General features: G+C 44.0%; 1 protein-coding gene across 1 annotated transcript in view; it reads right to left on the bottom strand.

Moving 5' to 3' along the window:
* Positions 1-21,997, bottom strand: part of PTGFRN (prostaglandin F2 receptor inhibitor) — a 105,272-nt gene that overhangs the window by 38,714 nt on the left and 44,561 nt on the right. Inside the window, exons 2-4 of the mRNA XM_049879987.1 lie at positions 20,747-21,115; positions 16,949-17,362; positions 10,449-10,829 (exon numbers count right to left, since the gene is read on the bottom strand). Coding sequence (XP_049735944.1) covers positions 10,449-10,829; positions 16,949-17,362; positions 20,747-21,115 — 1,164 coding nt within the window. The remainder of the gene's footprint in view (positions 1-10,448; positions 10,830-16,948; positions 17,363-20,746; positions 21,116-21,997) is intronic.

Here is a 21,997-nt window from a genome sequence, read left to right on the forward strand (position 1 = left end):
TATGAAATAGGTACTATTGTCATGTACGTTTCCTAAATGAAAAACAAACCAACCAACCAACAAATCCCAGAGGAGTAAAATTAGAAGACTAAGGTCCTGTTGCGTGTGAGCAGAATTAAATGAGTGTCTTTGGCTCCACATCCTGGCTCCCAGTACGGACCAAACCGCGCAACCTCATTACACACCCAGATTATTAACGCTTTCTCAAAGACTTCTTCTTCCCAGAAGACGAGAGTGATGACAACAGCTGAGACACTAATCCTGAACTGTGTACAACAAGGCCATGTTCTAATGCCCCCTTTGAAACCAAGTTAACTTGGTACAGCTAGTTAGACGAACAGGCTGCATGCTTGAGTTAGAGGCAACAGGAGAACGAATGCCCTTGTCTCTACTGAAGATGAGGTTTTATTAACCCCAAGTGACAGGGCATGTACCTTAGAGGCAGCTGATCATGTTAACCAATTGTCAAAAAGAGTTGCATGTTGTTGTTGTTGTTCTGCGTTCAAGTCGATTTCGACTGACAGTGACCCCATGTGACAGAGTAGAACTGCCTCATAGGGTTTCCCAGGCTGTAATTTTTACCAGAGCAGATCGTTAGGTCTTTTCTCCCACGGAGCGGCTGGTGGGTTCTAACCGCCACCTTTCAGTTAGCAGCCGAGCACTTAACCACTGTGCCACCAGGGCTCCTTCATCATTTGTATAGCAATTACATATTCTCTAACATTTAAATAGACGAGGCTATATAAGAAGCAATTGTTATTGGGATTTTTTTGGGGGGGAGGCGGCACTTAACCTACCTCAATGGAAGCATCATCATGAAGCTGTATTCAGCATTAGCCATTTCAGAGCAATTAAAATGATATCATTAACTCTTTGATGGTCACGAGGGTGGGGAGGAATGGGGAGGAGAAATCACTAACTAGATAATACACAAGTGTCAACTTTGATGAAGGGACAGATAACAACACACAATATAGGGGAAGTCAGCATAACCTGACCAAGACAAAGGCATAGAAGTTTCCTAGACACAGCCAAACACCTTGAGAGATTGAGTTGGTGGGGCTGGGGGCTGGGGAACAATCTTGGGAGACATCTAGGTCAACTGGTACAACATAGCTCATAAAATGTTCTACATCCTACTTTGGTGAGCAGTGTCTGAGATCTGAAAAACTTGCAAGTGGCCATCTAAGATATATCTATTGGTCCCATCCCATCAACAGGAAAGGAAAATGAAGAAAATCAAAGACAGAAGGAAAATATTAGTCCAAAGGACTAAAGGACCACATGAACCAGAGCCTCCACCAGCCTGAGACCGGAAGCACTAGATGGTACCTGGCTACCACCGCCAACTGCTCTTACGGGGCTCACAAGAGAGAGTCCCAGACAGAGCGGGAGAAAAACATAGAACAAAACTCAAGTTCACAAAAAAAGATGACAGTTACTGGTCTGACAGAGACTGGAGGAACCCCCGAGACTATGGCCCCCAGACACTCTGCTGACCCAGAACTGAAACCACTTCTGGAGCCCACTTTTCAGCCAAAGATTAGACAAGCCTATAAAACAAACAAGTGAGTAACATGCTTCTCAGTTCAAACAAATATAGGAGACTAAATGGGCAACTCCTGCCCAAAAGCAAGACGAGACGACAGGAAGGGACAGGAACTAGACAAACAGACACGGGGAACCCAGGATGGAAAAGAGGAGCATGCTGTCTTATTGAGGGGATTGCAACCAGTGTCACAAAACAGTATGTGTATAAATTTTTGAATGAGAAACTAACTTAAGCTGTAAACTTTGACCTAAATCAAATAAAACCAAATCTAGTGCTGTCGAGTTGATTCTGACTCATCACCTAAAAAAAAAAAAAAAGCACCATACAATTTGAAAGAAAAAAAAAAAAGTTCTACATCCTACTTTGGTGAATACCGTGTGAGGTCTTAAAAACTTACAAGCAGCCATTTAAGATACATCTATTGGTCCCACCCTGTCTGGAGCCATGTAGAATGAAGAAAACCAAAGATAGAAGGAAAATATTAGCCCAAAGGACCAAAGGGCCATATTAACTACAGCCTCCACCAGCCTGAGATCAGAAAAACTAGATGGTGCCCAGTTACCACCACAGACTGCTCTGATAGGGATCTTAATAGAGAATCCAGGACAGGGCAGCAGAAAAATGTAGAACAAAATTCAAATTCACATAGCCCACCAGACTTACTGGTCTGACAGAGACTGGAGGAACCCCCGAGACTATGGCCCCTGGACACCCTGCTAACTCAGAACTGAAGCCACTCCAGAAGTCCACCTTTCAGCCAAAGATTAGTCAGGCCTATAAAACAAACAATAACACACGTGAGGAATGCGCTTCTTAGTTCAATCAAGTATACGAGACCAAATGGGCATCTCCTGTCCAAAAGAAAGATAAGAAGGCAGGAACAGACAAATGGACATGGGGAACCTGGCGTGGAAAAGGGGAACATGCTGTCACACTGTGGGGATGGTAACCAACATCACAAAACAATATGTGTATACATTTTTGAATGAGAAACTCATCTGAACTGTAAACTTCCACCTAAAGCACCACGAAAACAAAATTAAATAAAATGATACCATTAGAATGGAACATCTATAACCCACACCCAATGTCACACTCATGATTTCTCTTGTCATCCCCACTCACTCCCTCCTAAAGAACAAAGAGTGAATTACTAGGAAAGGGACTGGGTGTGGTCAGTTCCCTTTGGGAGCAGCTGCTTCCAGGACACACAGATTCCTAGTTCCTCCATGCCCCAAACAGACTCCAGATCTTAATTGGCTAGGAACTTGGTGGGGAAGAGTATGTTATAAATTGACTGTCCCTCAAACACTAATAAATCATCATTAGTGTTGAGCACTTAAGCGCCAAGCACTGCACTAATGAGCCCCTCATACTCACGATCCGCTCAAACCAAGAAAACCAAAGCTCAGAAACTCCAAGTGACACATCCAACATCGTATACATAGAAGGTGGGGGAGCAGGACTCGAACACTAGCCTCCCTGTCTCCAAAGCTGGTGCTCTCGACCACATGCTCTTTTGGCTGCAGAGATAATTTGGGACCAACAGCTGGTAATAGCTGCCCTTAAAATTTGGCAGATCTAAATCATCTCCCATATATGGCACAGAATTCTGAAGTTTCTACCAAGTACTTAGCAGATTAACAGCTCCTTTTAAAGAAAAATAATTACCTTACTTGCTGGCACACTGCTGGAAGAGGGGACGGTCCTCTGGTGAGGTAGAATGTAAATCAGGTTCTTAAGCCTTAATAGCGGAACTCAGCTCTGCCTCCTCCAGAGCCTTGCATGGCAGCCTGTGGAACCCTCTCCAATTAACACCACAGAAGGCTAGGACTTCAGGCAGAGAGCTCAATCATGAACTGATTAGTACCCAAACCCTGCCAAAGGCTCATTTAAGACAGCTGATAGTGGAGAGAAAGGCTTAATGTGCAGATTAACTAGCCATTTTCTCTAGATTGTCTAAGTTTTAGCCATATACTCAATTGGATCAACACAAAGCACCATTTGTCCCCTCTAGTAATTCAGTTTCTTACAGAAACTCCTTCCTTCACATTGCTTAAGATTTATGCCCTCAGCTTTTATACAGGGTGGATATAAGAGACATCCATTTAAACAATCACTTTAGGTCTTTTGTAAAAGAACAGTTGAAAGCACTGTCCATTATGTTATTCAATGCCCCTTAAATGAAAAAAATACATGATGGATTCAGTGCCAAGACAAAGTTTGTCTCTCTAAAAGGCTTTATTTTTTCTTTCATCAGATGAAAACTGTATAATCAAGTCTCTGCCTCAACTCTTCAAAAATTCAGAGGCAAGTTCAGTGCTCAGATGCAATAACTAATTCATCCCAACCACCTTACAATATCTATTGATTTTTTTTTGTCCCTTTTGAGCTTGATTCTATTTTTATGTCTCCTGCTTTATTTAAATCATGCTTCCTTTTGCAAGCCAACTTAAATATTTTTCTTTTTTCCCTTCAAAGTAGGACATAAATTCTAAGTACAAGAGGCTTTTTCTCACCCTTTAAAACAATCACCATGATCCTTCTGACTGCTACAAGTGCTCTTGGACTCTCCAGACCCGTTCACATCGTTGCCCTGATCTCTGTCTAGTTAATACACTAGAGCACACGAAGGCCCCAGTCAGCTTCAACCCACTCATCCACCTCAGTGCACCAACCCGAAGCATATGAGGACAGAACTCTCCAGCTTTTAGGACTCTTACGCTCTAGAGTTTCAAAAGAGAAGCTTACCAGCAGCTTCCATTTCCTGTCTCTTGGAGTCGTAGCTCTTGGGGCCCTGAGGTACCATGTAAGAAGTCTGACTACTGGAGAGTCAGACTGCTGGAGAGACCCCACTGGAGGCCCAGAGACTACATAGATAAGAGGGGGCTTAGCTAAGCCCAGCCTCCCAGTTATCCTTGCCAAGGTGCCAAACATCAAGACCATCTTAGATGCTCAAGATCAGCTCAGCCACCAGAATACCACCGAGTCATCCTGGTCACTGCCACATGGAACAGAAGAATTGCCCAGTTGAGTCCTGCCCGAATTCTTGACCCACAAAATCTTGAAATACAGTAAAAGAGTTGCTTTAAAAAAAAAAAAAAGGTGAAGCTTATTCAAGAATAGGCAAATGTATGGAGACCAAGGAGCCCTGGTGGCACAGTAGTTCAGAGCTATACAGCATGCTATGGCTGCTAACCAAAAAAAGGTTGACAGTTCGAATCTACCAGCTGCTCCTTGGAAGCCCTATGGGGCAGTTCTACTGAGTCCTATAGGGTTGCTACAAGTCAAAATCAACTTGATGGCAATGGGTTTTTTTTTTTTTTTTTTAAATAACAGAGACCAAAGTTTATTTAGCAGTTACCAGAGGCAGGGAAGGTGGCACTGTGGTTAAGGACACAGTTAATAACTAGAAGGTCAGCAGTTCCAACATGCCAGCCATTCTTTGGAAATCCTATGGGGCAGTTCTACCCTGTCCTATAGGGTCACCATGAGTCGGAATGAACTTGATGGCAGTGGGTTTGGTTTTGGTTTCTCTGGTACCGGGGCAGGAGGGAGGGGGGAAGGAGGAATCATTGTTTAGGAAGTAGTGAGTTTCTGTGCATGGTAATCGGAAATTTGGCAATGATTATGCGTGATGGCTGCACATGATTAAAGTAACTAATATCACTAAACTGTAGATCTAAAAAATGTTGAATTGGCAAATATTGTATTATATATATATGTTAACAAAAAAGGAAGGAAAAAAAAAAGTGAAGCTCATTCCCAAGACCAGCGTGTTTCCACATAAGGAGGTGACAATACTTGGGACCACTGACCCTGGGCCATAATTCTCTCCAAGCCAACCTAAGTATCTTTTGTGAAATAAAAGAAACCAGCATTAATCACTGTGGTAGATTCTATTTTCCAAAAACGGCCACAGCAATATATCCCACCCCACAAGCCTTTCTGCAATATGACCTCTCTATTCTCCCATTAAGAGACCATTTCTCCAGTCCCTTGAATTTGGGTGGCCTCTGTGATGGCTTTGACCAATAGAAAACTGAGGAAATGACCTGTGACGGTTTCAGGGGCATAGCTTTTTTTTTTTTTTTTTTTTGAACATTTTAGTGTGGTTTAGGTGAAAGTTTACAGAGCAAATTAGTTTCCCATTCAATTTATATACAGCTTGTTTCATGATATTAGTTGTAATCTCCTCAATGTGTCAGCACTCCCCCCATCCCCCACCCCTTTTCCTCCTTGGACTCTCTGCTTCCTTTTGCCCAGCTTTCCTGCCCCTTCCTGCCTTCTCAACTTTGCTTTTGGGCAAATGTTGCCCTTTTGGTTTTGTATGGCTGATTGTTCTGAGATGCGCATCCCTCCTGGGTGTTACAGCTCTTACAGGCCTATCTTCTGGCTGAAAGGTGATCTCCAGGACTGGGTTCAGTTCCAAGGCCTAAGGGCCATAGTCTCAGGAGTTCCACTAGTTTCTATGAGATCAGTAAGTCTTGTCTTTTTTAAGAATTGGAATTTTGTTCTACATTTTTCTCCCACTCTGTCAGGGACCTTCTACTGTGATCCCAGTTCCAGGCATAGCTTTTAACCAGCCTGGCAACTCCTACTTCCTTATTCTTAGAAGCCAGCCACTATGTTAGAAGTGTGATTACCCCAAGAAGACCATGCTGTGAGAACCCCAAGCCATGTGGAGAGGCCCTGAAGGATAGGATACCTTGTGGAGAGAGAAGCCCAGAAGCACTGAGTTACATGTGCGAGGAAGCCATCTTAGAAGTGGATCCCCAGCCCCAACTGCCCTAGCTGGCGCCACGTGGATCAGAGATGAACCCCAGTTGAGTCCTTCCCTAATTCCTGACCCTGAAAATGATAAGCAAAACTATTTTTTTTAATTAGTTGTTTTTAGATGGAGATACTGGCAGTACCTGTCTCTCAAAGTTATTGTGGGTATTAAAAGAGATAACGCATGTAAAGCCCTTAGCCCAGTGCTTGGCACACGTGAAGCACTCAATAAGTGGTAATTATTGTTTTTAATCCATAAAGTGGCGAAACTGAGAGTTTTGTGTAATACCTGAACAAGGAATCAGCTTTCTTAAAAACTTTTCTGTGACAACGTTTCACACTCATACAAAATAAGATGACCTACGTAAAAGGAGTATTTGGCATGTCACCTGTCTTCCTCTCTGTCTTGATGACTTCTCAGTTACCTCAAACAAGTCCAGCCCCAAGCTGTATTTGGAATGGCATTCACATATGACTATACACCCATAGCATATATGCAGAGACAACTACATAGTCCAGACCAGGCCCACAGGTTTCTGGGCAGACAATCTACTTGGGGGGGTCCTGAGAAAGATCTGCTGCTATACTGGTGGCCCAACTCACCTCCTGACAACTGTCCAAGCAGTTGTAATGCTTTGAGTCACTGGCACAGGGAAGGACGGGAAGATTTAAGAGAGGAAGAAAGGAGAAGAATGCAGTTGTTTTTGATACCACTTCCACTCCCAGTAGGTTTGGTCATGTGAGAGCACCTGCGAATAATCTATAAGTGGAACATGATTGCACATATTTTAACATAAACCATGTTTTGGTACTCGCTTATTTATCCATTCAACCAGTATTTATTGAGTGCCTATTACATGCAAAGCGCTGTGCAAGGTCGGGGCTGCGTATATGTTAACATCAGTCAGGGATAACTCTCCCGACTCCGCAGAAAAACAAACGACAGGATCCTGGGGATAATAGCTGAACCTTTCCCATAATTTCATCTCTTTCTTTCTTCTCACTCTCTAGAGAGCACACAGCCACCTACAAATCCCTCCCAGTTAAAAGGAGTCCATTCCTTCCCAGGAGCAACCCTCCTGTTTTCTGACAGGGCCTGCATCTCCCCCTGGATATGCCAGGATCAATGCATTAGTACTTCAAAGAGGCCCTCAAATTGGAGTGCAGGCAGACTTTCTAAAAAAAAAAATCCTCAAGCTCGGATTCAGAAGCTGTGGGGGAGGGAACACAAAGAGCCTGCGCTGGGACTTCACAGCCCCGCACAATGCACTGAGGATCAGAGCTGCGAAACAAATTCGGCTCCAGATATGAAAAATCTTCTTTTGGTGCTGACAACATCTGTTTTATTTTGAAGGTTGCTAAGGAGAGTTCTAGCTGGGCCAACATTGTTCCAGTTCAGTACTTCACAGTGAGTCTTTTGCACAGGGTTCAGGCGGCAGAAAGAAAAGCTCGCCAGATAAATCCCGCTCCTTTCACTTTTCAGATAGCAAAGAATGACTTTGCTGACGGGGATGACTAACACCCTGTTGTTGTTGTGTGCCTTCCAGTCAATTCCGACTCATAGTGACCCTATAGGACAGGGTAGAACTGTCCTACAGGGTTTCCAAGGCTGTAATCTTTACAGAAGTAGACTGCCACATCTTTCTCCTGCAGAATGGCTGGTGGGTTTGAACCACCAACCTTTAGGTCAGCAGCCAAGCACTTAACCACTGAGTCACCAGGGCTCCTTGACTCACACCCTGCCTAGTCTCAATGTGATTGGACTGTAAAAAAAAAAAAAAAAACTTTCTGCTTATTCTCTTGTTTATCTTCTTCTCCCTGTCCTCTTCTCTTCTCACTTGCTAACTCCCCATCCTTGTCAAATAAAGGCTTATTAAAAAACCCTTTCGTTGCTAAATTTTTATTAAAAAAAAAATTTTTTTTTTGATGGCATGTGTTTTCAGCATTGGAATGCATGCTTACTAATTGAGTGTGTTTAAATTTTTGGTTGGTAATATGGATTTTGAGAAATATGATCTGGTATTACAAGCCGCCAATAAGGCAAATGGCATTCTGTTACCACTGATCTGTGATGTGACAATATACCAATGAGGACTAAATAGAGAATTTATTCAGGCGCCTTTCCATTAGGTTACATGGGGAACCTCTGGTTTTCCAAATATGACATAGAAAAACCAAAACAAACTCATCAGGGCTCTCTATCACACAGGAAAGCCATAATTAGGCTTGCAAGCCTTCTCTCACAGAAATAAAGGAGAAAAAAGGCAAAAGTTTACAAAACTAACACATTCAGGAAGCACCACCTAATAGAATGCTTAACCTACACAACAATGAGGCTCCAAGTCTGGTCTGTTGAGCTTCACACACTTCAAAAGGGACCCACCTTGATGTTAAATGCATTGTAACTGGAATAACTTACTACCTATGAGGTCCAGAGGCATAAAAAGTGGCCTGGATACCATTAACCCAATAGTAACTAAAGCATTCAAAAGAAACAGTGAGAATGCCGCTAAGGAGAAAGTTTCCATGCAGAGATAAGGATAAACTAAGTATGAGCTGGGGGTCAGGGCAGGAGGCTGTTCAGTATCAGATGAAGGAGTAAATTATTTCCTGGCCTATAAAGACCTGTTTTGTTGTTGTATGCTGTTGAGTCAATGGCGACTCATAGGGACCCTACAGGACAGGGCAGAACAGCCCCCTACGGTTTCCAAGGCTGTAGTCTTTACAGGAGCAGGCTGCCACATCTTTCTCCTGAGAGTGGCTGGTGGGTTCAAACTACCAACGTTTGGGTTAGCAGACAAGCACTTAACCACTGCACCACCAGGGCTCCTTAAGGTTGTTTTACCTCCTAATAATCACAACAATATGAGGCAGTGGTGGTTCAGCGTAGAATTTTCGCTTTCCACATGGGAGACCCGGGTTTGATTCTCAGCCAGCGCACCTCATGCCCGGCCACCATCCACTTGTCAGAAGTGGCTTGCCATGTTGCTATGATGCTGAATAGGTTTCTGCAGAGCTTCCAGATTAAGATGCCCTAGGAAGAAAGGCCTGGTGATCTACTTCTAAATAACCCAGTGCTTCGAAATATCAGCCAGTAAAAACCCTATGGGGTACAACAGTCTAATCCGTGAATGATCATGGGGATGGCACAGGATCAGGCAGTGTTTTCTTCTGCTGTACGTGGGGTTGCCATGAGTCAGGGACCGACTCCAGCAGCTAACAACCACCACAACGGTGCCAACTGCCTTCATCAGGGCTCAAAACCCTCATGGGAAAAGAAAGAGATTAGCTCAAATCAGGGAAGAATTTGACTGGGAGGCCTGTCCTCAGCTTTGTAATAATGGAGGAGGGAAGCAAAGCACTCCACAACCCCCTCAGCCCCAGCCTTCTTAAATTTACTTGCAATTACAAGATAGTAACCAAAATTAGGGAAAGTCAGGGTAACTCTGGCCCAAGAAGAAAACACCTAGGAAAAAAAGAGATGGGGAAGATAAGAATGGTAGAACAGAGCAGGACATGACAATGATCTTCACACAGAGGGCAAGCTGTTATAAAACGGATGGCAAGGTGGTCAACACTGAGAGTCATATTGCTTCTCCACCTGTGAAACGGCCCCTGGGGTGAGAGCGCCCAGCAGAAAAGCAGGAAGCCACCCACATTTAGCCAGTAACTGCAAAAAAAGTCACTTTTGGATTCCAGGGCATTTCAGTGGAAAAACTGCTTTCTGTTAACGGAAGGAATTCTCCTTCTGCATCAGGCTTTGGAAAAGCATCAGCTCCTGGTCGAGAGCACCTAGACATCTAGGAAAAGGAAGGCAAGAGTGGCAGCATTCACGCTGCGACAAAGATCCATTTCACAGAGCCATGTAGCAGGGCTCCTACCCTGTACATCTCTTGGCAACAAAAGAAAACGATATCCTCTCAAATGAGGGTATTGAAACAACTGAGGCCACATTATCTAAACATTTCCTTTGCCTGCCAGATTCTACTTCAGCCAGTTTGCCTTCACCCCCAGCCTGGGATATATCCAGGCTAACGTATGCTGTACTGATATAAAGAATGTCAGAATAATGCAAAAAGGGATTAAGCCAGAGGGGTAAAGAGCCACTCTCCATACCACTCACCTAGCCAGATCACATCCACACCGGCGGGGGCAGACATGGCCTCGGCCACCTTGTGCCAGCTCCTGTTGTGTCCAGGTACCCAGAGCGTCACGTGGCAGAAATAATAGCCGGAGTTTTCTTTGCCAACGTCGCGGACCAGTAAGTGGTAGGAGCGTGCATCCATGTGACTCAAAGCAACGTGAGGAGAGCTGTGCACCAGGGAATCACGGTCCATCCGTGCCAACACATGGGAGCCAGGCAAAGTGCTGTCTGGTGTCCTGCTGAAGTACCACGTCACCTCGGGCCGGATGTCGTCCATTCGGTCCGTCGTGATGTTGCAGGACAGGTCCAGTTCCTTTCCTTCAGCCACAGACACATTCCTGGCTACGGCTGCTCTTAGAACTTAAAAATTAAAAATAAATACGTCTAAATAATCTGGATTATGCTTGCCCCTTCCACGCCCCTCCCTTTAAATCATCTACTTGTCAGTTCTCATTTACGGAATTAAGTCAAAAGGGTCTGAACAGTTGTAAGCATTTGAAAAACATTTATTGACTATATTAATGAAACATACCACATTCTTTTTATTTCATAATAATAATAATACATATCCATCAACAGATATATGTGACGGCACTGGGTTCTGGGTATCTATCAACAGATGCCTGGATAAACAAAATGTGGTATATGCCCCCAGTGGAATATTACTCAGCCATAAAAAGAAATGCAGTTCTCATACATGCTACATGGAAGATCCTTAAAAGCATTATGCTGAGTGAAATAAGCCAGACACAAAGGGACAAATACTACATGATTACACTTATACGGAATATCTAGAATGAGCAAATACAGACAGAAAGGAGATCAGAGGTTTCCAGGGATTGAGAGAAGAGAGGGATGGAGGGTGATTGCTTAATGGTTACAGAGTTTCTGTTTGGGGTGACGAAAAGGTTTTGGAAACAGACAGTGGTGACGGTTGCACAACACTGTGAATATAATTAATGCCACTAAACTGGACACTTAGAAATGGTTAAAATGGCAAATTTTATGTTATATATATCTTTTAACACAATAAAAAAAAATTTTAACGATAATTTAATATTAAAGAAAAGCAGCAAACACATGCATACTTACTATATGTCAGACAGGGTTCTAAGTGCTTTACAAATACTGTGTTTTTATGCAAATAACATGCACCTTCTGTATTTGTTTACCAGCCTCGCCCTACCCCAAAGGTATTTTCTTAAGCACGTTATGCTTTTTTTTTATAGCAACACTTGGAAGATGACTGGCATGGCTGCTCTTATGAGGGTGTTTCACAGGGGGAGGGTACGGCCAACACACACAGAAGACACATGTTATCCGTGTAAAAATACAGTACTAATCTTCAAAACACCCTATGAGGTAGGTACTATTATTATCTTCATTTTGTTGATAAGGAAGCTGAGCACAGGGAAGTTACGTAACTCTCCTAAGGTCACTCAGCTAATACGTGACAGAGTGGGATTCAAATACAGGTTGTTTGCTCCAAGGACTCTGCTCTTCACTGTTACACTACTGTTTGATAAGAAGTCTGCTTACGGAAGCAGACCACCACATCCTTCTCCAAGTGTGTGATATGGTTTGGTGATTTTACAGAGAAAGCACAGCTCAGTAAGGACTGATATATATTGTCAGTGTGGGGTTGGAGGCAGGAGGTTAAGAGGTAGAGGTAAACTGTCTGCCGAGTAGAAGACGAAAAATCCTAAACAGACGGACCAGGCAAGTAAACCCAGATGGTATTCCTTATGAGTCATGTCTTAGAAATATAATGTATTTAGACTATCATTTATTCCATCTGACAGACCCACCTGATGATCCAGCACAAAACATATATTCTAAAACCAAAATACAATGATTTGGGCATTTCCCACGCCACTGCCCTCCCTTGTTAGTGTGGGTAATTAAAAGTCGACTATCTTTAGATGCAACATTGAAGAATCTGACATCACAGTTGCTCGGCAGATCTAGTTTCAGTTTTCTCTTTCCCAAGTTTTTTTTACATAGAAACATTTTGCTCTATTCAGGAAATTAAAAAAACAAAAAAACACACAAAAGCCTGAACGTCTGTAATCAGAACAGAAAGACGTTCAATTTGTGGTAATGCTCTGGGAACAATTACTTAGATGACAAATAGTCAACGTTCCCCAGGGGATTCGCGTGGAGGCACATCTTGGTCTTCTAGCAAGAGCCATTCAGCATCAACCACTGTCTCCAATAAGCTCGATCACAAAAGGCTGGTAACTAGTTTGACAAAGACCCAACACCAAAAGCCCACGCCCTTTGGAGTAAATTACTTTCACATGAATATTTTCAAAGCTCATCAAATTGTCAAGTATTCATTTCAAGCCTTGTTCAAGATCCACCTTGACAAAAGACAGAAAATGAGGTGAGCATAGTACTAGAAAAACGAATTTAAAAGCCCAATTTCTCACCTCCATCTACCCTCCAAATTCCTCCCCCTCTTTCCCTCACTCCTTTGGAGGGGCCAAAAGTCATGTGAGGGTAATCTTTTGAAAGGATTCAGTATGGACACTGCCTGCCTCTGCTGGTTCTACGGTTTGCACCACCCCATCACACTGCTCTCGGTCAGAGCTCCTGGAATACTGCCCCAGCTGCCCTCTGCTAGCCAGTCCTCTGTTGTTAACTGCTGTGGACTCAGCCCTGATTCATGGCAACCCCATGTACAATGGGATCGAACCATTGTACTCCATAGGGTTTATACTGACTGATTTTCACAAGTAGATTGCCAGGCCTTTCTTCCCAGTCTGTCTTAGGGATCGCCACTGAAACCTGTTAAGCATCACAGCAACATGCAAGCCTCCACTGACTTATGGGTGGTAGCTGCACATGAGATACATCAGCCGGGAATCGAACTTGGGGTCTCCCACGTGAAAGGTGAGAATTCCACAACCGAACCACCACTGCCCTCTCTAGCCAGCCATCTATTAGATAAAAGAAGGTTCAGGAAGGATTCAGCTAAGTGAAGAGGTGGTCAATCCACAAAACAGTTGTGGATTGTATGTATGTATGGAGAAAACAAATTCCGAGGTATTAGAAATATTGTCAGGAATGTTCCTTTGACTGTATAGTTCATTTTGTAATTTTCTCTCTGCAAATGGCTCAGTATCTGGTGACATTACTAACCACATTTCCCACATGGCCAACCTCCCTTCTGCTACCATTCTGGGTTACTAGGAGGGGTCATTGCTGGGAGAGGGAAAGCTACTGGGAGCAGGATGAAGGGAAAAAATTAACCAGTTCTAAGGATTTGCTATGCAAGGGGGGACCTCGGACAAAGCCTTTGGTGGTGTACGCTTTCTCCTGCGGGATATAACTGAATCTGCAAATTACACAACCAAGATTTGCAGTAACCAGACCACTCCTATCGTAAGGGAGGAATACTGCCACATAGGTAACACAGTTGTGTTGCTGAAGCAGCCCTGTGCCATTTATCATAACAATGTGATAAGAATAAATAAGAAGGCAGCTACTGGTACTGCAGGTGTGGATAAGAAGAGAAAGACATCACCCTAGTGGTTCTTAAACTGGGATCCACAAAAAGAATTCAGGAAATCTGTCAATTTGGACAGGAAAAAAAAAATTCTTCTTTACTTTTACTAACCTTTACCTAAAATTTAGCATCTTCTTCCACAATGAACGTAAACCACAAACCAATGTAGTATTACCTGTTCCTAGGACTTTGCCCCCAATGGAATTCAGACATTTTTATATCCCATTAGAGTTGTTGCAGATATCTTGAAATATCATTTATTTAGAAATTACAGTAGTTGTTAGGCCTGCTATTAGACTTTATTGTTTAATGCATTAATAAAGAAGCACAGTACAGTCATGCGCGGCATTAACGTCCGTTCGGTCAACATCCGACCACATATATGTCTCGTGGTCCCATAAGACTATACAGGCAGTCCCTGGGTTAAGAACGTCCAATAACCCATAGTTATGAACCAACCACCATAAAGCCTATTATATTAAAAATTCAAGGTACATACAATGGTTCGAATAACAAAAAGGCGCTACTTTGCGATGCACAAAAAAAAAATCATTATTGTTATTGCTGTATTACGTTGAAGATGTTTTAGTGTATCTGGAAGTGTTTCTTTACTGTTGTTTATGCACAGAAGGGTACCAAACCCAAATCATACCCATCACCGTGGAGTCGATTCTGACTCATTGTCATTCTATCGGACAGAGTAGAACTACCCCATAGGGCTTTCAAGGCTTTAAATCTTTACAGAAGTAGGCTGCCACATTTTTCTTCCGCAGAGCCGCAGGGCAGCTGGTAGGTTTGAACTGCCGACCTTTTTGTTAGCAGTTGAGCACTTAACCATTGCTATATCCCCACTGCTGCTGTGTCTATTCTGACTCACAGCGACCCCATAGGACAGAGTAGAACTGCCCCATTGGGTTTCCAAGGAGCAGCTGGTGTATTTGAACTGCCGACCTTTTGGTTAGCAGCTGAGCTCTTAACCACTGTATCACCAAGACTCCCCACCGCTATATTTTCCATACTAAAACATTTGACTAACTGATGTTAGATACGAACTGTACCTAATTTCCGACATATGTATGAATTCAACTTAAAGACATACTTAGGAATGGAACTCGTTCATAATCCAGGACTGTTTGTATATAGCACAGTGTCTGCACAACATCCAAATCACATAATGTCCTATTTCACAGAGCATACCGTGGACTTTAAGCAATGCATGACTGTATTGCTATATAATAAACCTGCTTGAAACATCTTTTGATAGCTATTTCAATACAACTGTTTTTCTTTGCCATTCTACGTATTGTACTTTATGCATTAAAACACATTAATTCTGAGAAGGTCTGTGTGCTTCACCAGACTGTTCACAAGGCCTGCGGCACCAAAAAAAAAAAAAAGATTTTCAACCCCTAGTCTTGGGCAAGAGTCAGATATAATAACCTGCCTAATAGGTTCAAGAGTGTTCAAGTTATACTCGATATGATGGGTTTCGAGGTTTCTTTGAAATAAAAAAGTACCTTTATAACTGAAATTCCTGCAGAAAAAGGTAACGTGGTAGAAATCTGAAACACTTAACCCTTTTGCCCCATTAAAACAATTGTTTGATGCAAGTTGAATATCTGGAGGTTTCTCAAGACAGATTCCAGGCAGATCACTTGTGATAAAAGAGGTGGCCTGAGTTCATCTGGGAAGCGATTTCTGTGGCCAGTGGAACCAGGACTGACTTGAGGGGCCAGCCCTCTCCTCCCTAAGAGCAGCTCCCACCTCATGGATGGCCACAGTCACTCAGGAACCTCCACCCTGCTTTTTGCCACCTACATCCACCAAACCCACCTCCTGTGCAGTGGTGTAAATGCAGAGCAAAGAACTTGGGACAATGCAGCTTATAAAGACAAAATACCCCCCATGTGTCTTCTTCTCTGCTTTCCTTCTAATCTGAGCAACAGAGAGGCCACACACTCACATTTACACTCAGGAAATGAGTCCAGCCAAGGTCTTCCCAGTTTAAAAAACAAGAGGTAGCAGCAACGGCAGCAAGTACTCTGAGAGCTGAAAATGTTAGACTCCCATAAACCCAAGTACATCTCTTCATCCCCAGCAATTACATTACCCCGAAATGGTCTCTTTACACTGTCTCCACCAAAGCTGGAAGCTCCCAGGACCTGGGAACAAGCCTCAAGCACCTCTGACCCCAGGGCCCAGCACAGAGCAGGGCACACAGTAGGTTCTCCACTGGTGCTTGTTGAGCAGTCAGTCAACAATGGCTTGTTTTTGTTTCTTTCTTTTTTTTTTTTTTAATGGGCTTTCTAAAATGCATTTATATTTTCTTAATTGTTTCTATAATTGAAGTAGGAAAATTAAAAAAAAAAAAAAAGGTTAATTCACAGATGATAGACAAAGGGTTTCCTGAGTATCAAACCTAGGCCTGGATGCTCCTGGGGTATATATCATATAGGAAAGCAAGAGAGGGCCAGCCCTAGAGAAGGCCTCACCTAAATGGGAAAGGTGCATCTGAGAGGCCCCGAAAGGCAGGCCTACAGGATCCAAGTTACATAAGAGGTTTTGTAGTGAGCAAGGTACACATTCCCAACAGCTGTGGTGAAAGGCAGATCTAGAGATGCAGGAAACTCCAAACAGATAAAGCTAAGAGAACACTCTGGAACAGGGTGTGGGCAGCTCCACCCAAAGCCCCTCTGACCACCAGGCCAGACCTAATTCTGGCCACATGACTACAGTGCTTAATCCTTTAGTGAAAGAATTGTCTTAATATCTGTTATGCTGCAGCTCCCACGGAAACAAATTCAGATAAACACCAGTTGAAAAACAAAACTATAAGCATATGTAGCCCAAAACAAAGGCACCCCTTGTTATACTACCAATACCACCCTCTCCTTCACCTCCTAATTTTTGTCAGAAAAGGTTTTGACAATAACACTGAGTCTAAAATTAGTACTTTCCAGAAACTTACCTGTTGGCTGGATCACCACGGTGGCGACATCCACCGTTTTTTCTTGAATTTCTTGCCAGGCACCCTGCTCTCCGATCCACTCACTGACGACACACTTGTACAAACCCTGGTCCGCGGACAAAGCCCGGGATACAGAGAGGCGGTAAACGTTGCTGCCCACCGTGTCCAGGCGCACGCCTCCGCTATTGTAGCGCTGCTCATACCCGGGGCCCGGGCGAAACCTGCTCTCGTGGGTCAGGGCGAGGATGCTCCGCCTGGAGGAGGCGCGGTGCACCTCCCACATCACCGACAGGTGCGTGTGCAGCAGCGAGGTGGTGGAGGCTGAACAGCGCAGCTCGAAGGGCTCGCCCTCCCGCAGGCTCAGGGCCGGGGAGGGCTGCGCGCTGGCGCTCACGTGCAGAGCGTCAGCCAGCACTGTGGAGAGAAAATGGAGCTGCTTCAGCCCAACTGTCCACGGTCGGACCCACAGCCGCAAGTACCGGCCCCTTTCTATGACTTCCTGGCCCGAGTCATTACTGTAGCTGTCACCAGAGAATTTTCTCCTTTCTTTCCCTTTTCTAATGCCCAGATGGGTGTATTTTCCCATTTTGATTCACAGATCATCGCAAATGACTTTCTGACTTAACAAAAATAACATATAGTAAAAAAAGAGGTGGCACTAATAAAACCCCTGTGGTGCAAACAGTTACCATGATGGCTGCTAACCGAAAGGCTGGAGGTTCAAGTCCTCCCAGAGACCTCTCAAAAGAAGGGCCTGGTGATCTACTTCTGAAAAATCAGCCATTGAAAATCCTACAGAGCACAATTCTACTCTGACACACATGGGGTCGCCCTGAGTGAGAGGTGACTCCATGGCAACCACTTTATTATTGCTTAGAACCAGATGGTGAAAACTCCCTTATCTATGGCTTGGGGATATACGTCTGCTATCCTTAGGCAAGTTGCTTTGTGCCTCTGTGCCTCAGTTTCCCCACTTCTAAAATTGGGATGACAACTGAACTTACTTCATGGGGTTGATGTGAGGGCTAGGCAAGTTAATAATAACAGAAAATGCCTAGAACAGTGCCTGGCACTTAGAAATCACTGTAAAACAATTGGCAATATTATCAAATGCCCCTTTGGTCAGGGCACAGGGCTAGAGTAGGGAGCCTACAGAATCTGGACATGTTCAGTTCAGCCAGCAAGATCTGCAGTGGGGAAAGGCTGGCATGAGCTGCCTGTGGCTTAAGGCCTGGGAAATGCCCAAGAATGACGATGATGACCAGAGAGGATCCGCGGGATAGGAAAGCACCAGAAAAAGCTGAAACTTGAGCTTGTCAGTGTCTTAGGGCCTATTAGAAGAAGACTCAGGGCTTCTGCAGAGCCTCGAAAAAGAGGGCCGGAGACCAAGGAGTAATGGTGAGTGCTGTTTAGGAACAGAAGCTATATGCAATGGGCACTGGAACTCTGCTAACAAGAGAGAGGCCTCTGCCAAGGGGCAGGGAAAATCTATCAGGCTATTCTGTGGGTCAGAGCCCTGGTGACACAGTGGTTAAGAGCTCGGCTGCTAACCAAAAGGTTGGCAACTCGAATCCACCAGCTGCTCCATGGAAACCTCATGGGGCAGTTCTACTCTGTCCTATAGGATCACAATGAGTCAGAAATCGACTCTAAGGCAACGGATTTGGTTTTTGGTGTTCTATGGGTCATCACTATTCATCATCTCTTTGGACTTTCCCCCAGTTCTCCTCTCAGAAACTAACTCAGTGTTCTTGAGTTAGTTAGGGATGAGTCTGGATAACATAAAAGAGTCTACATCTTTAGAAGGACCAAAGACTCATCTCTTGCAAAATAAATATGACATCCCAGTACATATATCAGTTGTGAGTTTGTCTGACATGGCTCAGTTCCCAAGGCTAGTTCATCCTTCAGGACATGGATAAACAGCTACAACACTGGTGAAGCTGCAGGCCAGGGAGAACCTGGACAACACACGGCCCCCTCCAAAGACTGCCTGAGCAGCCAGCCAGTCTCTCTTGGTCATCCACTTGCTTTCTTGGCCCAAGGAGACCACCTCTTCCTTCTGCCTTCCAAAGGCTGCAGAAGAAACAGAAAGACACTGGGGGAAAATTTCCTGCTGCCCTCCAACTCTTCAAGATGAGAATTATAAGGGAAGACAAGGGTGAATCTGACCTAATGGATATGTAAACCAACCACTTGCCATTGAGCCGATTCCAACTCATGGCCACCCTCTGTTTGTCAGACTAGAACTGCACACCATAGGGTTTTTAATGGCTGATTTTTCTGAAGTAGATCACTAGGCCTTTCTTCCAAGGTGCCTCTAAGTGAACCTGAACCTCCAACCCTTTGGTCAACAACCAGGTGTGTTAACTGTTTGTACCACCCAGGGACTCCAGTGAAGATGAAACACCTCTTTTATAAATACTTTATAACACTTTATTCAACTTAAATGCAAGGATGTCTTATGGGACTTTAAAATATATACCTATGAGTCTAATGAAGGGCCAGTATCTGACATAGGGTATCTACCTCTACAAATCATTACGAATGGAATCAATGCCTGGGTCAACCCCTCTTTTTACATCATCATACACACCTACTTTTCTGATCTTAAAATACATTCTTACTCTGACTTAAATCCTCTTTGGAACAAGGCAGGTTACAAATAAATGTATAATTAAGTAATAATAATAACAATAATGTTTCTATTTTGTTAACCCCAAACTAAAATCTTTTGTTCCGGCTCTCTTCCTAATTAGCTGTATGATTTTAGGCAAGTAATTAACCTACGCTCTTCCATTTTCTCACGTGTAAATTAAGGAAATATCCTGCCCTATCTTCTTCGTTAGATTCAGAGAATTGAATGTCTGAGTAAATCTAAAAGGACTTGGAAAATGAAAAAAAGAAAAATCATTCCAGATATATAAGAAACCAAAAACCAAATCAGTTGTTCTCAAGTTGATTCCAACTCACGGTGACCCCACGGGTGTCAAAGTAGAACTGTGGTCCACAGTGTTTTCAATGGCTATGATCTTTCAAAAGTAGATTACCAGGCCTTTCTTCCAAGGTGCCTCTGGGTGGATTCAAACCTCCGACCTTTTAGTTAGTAGCCCAGCACTTAAGCTTTTGTGCCACAAAAGGTGTGATTATTTGCACAGCCAAGTCAATTCTGTGTTCCGTCATAAGCTAGCAACAACCACATCATTCTTTCTCTACATAAAACCCGTAACAACTTCTTGTACAAATGAAGGGCACAAAGAAAAACATGAGCTATGAAGTGTCTATTATTCCAATAACCCTGAACATCATCATCATGATCATTGACTTCTTGTCGCCAACCTTCTTTGAGTCCTCACTATGGCACTGTTATAAGGCTTTCCACATATTAACTCACTTACTCCTCACTGCCTTGAAGGTAGGTACTATTTTGCAGACAAGAAAGTTGAGGCATAGCGGGGTTATATAACAGGCCCGTGAGCACATGGCTGACAAGTGGAACTCAGGAATTGGACTAATTGAGTGCAGGTAACCTGGCTCCAGAGCTGGGCTCTCCACCACCACACCTGCTGGTTCCAACTAACTAGCCACAGGATGGCTCAGACCATGCTGGCCATGCAGTAGAGAAAGAACCCTCTGAAGCCACCTGGCCCATCCTCCGCCTTTAATCAGGTAAGATGCTGTTAATCCATTGGACAGATAAGGGAACAGAGCCCCAGAGTCCTTGATAAAGTCACCCATAGCCAAGTGGCAGAGGAAGGTCTGACCTCCTGGCATAATAACCCAAGGTGAGGACTGTACCTTTAACCTGCACTGTGTCCTCATAGTTGCCCTGCACGGTGGCATCTGTGCTGGGAGTTGAACACTTATAGTGGCCTTGGTCTGAGGGCTGGACGTTCCTTATGTGGAGCTCCACGGCATCATTGGCCGTCCGCCTCAACAGGATCTCACCCCTCTGAAGCCGCTCCCGGTACAACTGGGCTGGAAAGCCCACCTCCCAGGTGCTCGCAAGCTCCACGAAGCTGCTCCCCGAGGATGAGAAGCTCCAGTCAAAGTTCTGCTCGCTGGGGCCATCGTAGTCACTGACGTTGCAGGGGATGACCAGCTCAGTGCCCACCACCCGGACCAGGCTCCCTGCAGGGACTCTCACCACACGACCTTGACAAAGAGCTGCAACAAGAAGAGATGAAAGGTGGGTGTTTAGTTACAGAAGGACTTCCCAGTATCAAAGTGGTAAGCCCGTGGATACTCCTGCTCATGGGCACATGGCAGAAACGATGACATCTGAACTGCTGGGGGAAATGGCATCCTACCTGAGTAGGAAGCTGGAAGCTATGCCACTGGTATTTCAAATACCACCCATGGTAAACAGGTTTCAGCAGAGCTTGCAGACTAAGACTAGGAAGAAATGCTTGGCCATCAGTGAAAACCCTAAGGTTCACGACAGGATATCATCTGATACAGTGCTGAAAGATAAGCCTTCTAGGTTGGAAGGTATTCAGAATACACAAGGGCCACAAAAATTGACTCAAGCTTATCAATGATCCCAAAGATGGTCCAAAACTGGGCAATATTTCATTTTGTTGTAATGGGGTTGCCATGAGTCAGAGCCAACTGGATGGCAACTAACAACACCACCTGAGTCTATGAAGAAGGAGGTGGAGACTATTTTTAGACTATGAACCAGGTCTGCCCCACTGAAATGAATGCTTCTCACACAACCAGTTCCTGGGGATTGACAGGGAGGAAGAAAAGTATTAAAAGTAGGCTAACCCTAAAACCTACATAGCTTCTTCCCTTCTGTTACTATTTAACATACCATCTCATTCAATGTGATGTAGAAATATTTTAGATTTTGTGTGAAAGGGAGGGACCCAGCTAATCAAGTATTTACATTTCCGCCCATCCTATATCACGCCTCATCCCTAGAGACCATTTCCTGGGGCTCCTGAGACCTGATTTACAGTGATGGATGCCAATTTTTAAATCCTAAAGCAGCCTGCTGATAAAATGATTTAACTCCAGTTATCTGACATTGCCTACAAATTAATT

Source organism: Elephas maximus, chromosome 3 (assembly GCF_024166365.1).
Source record: "Elephas maximus indicus isolate mEleMax1 chromosome 3, mEleMax1 primary haplotype, whole genome shotgun sequence".
In the NCBI taxonomy this organism is placed as follows: domain Eukaryota; kingdom Metazoa; phylum Chordata; class Mammalia; order Proboscidea; family Elephantidae; genus Elephas; species Elephas maximus.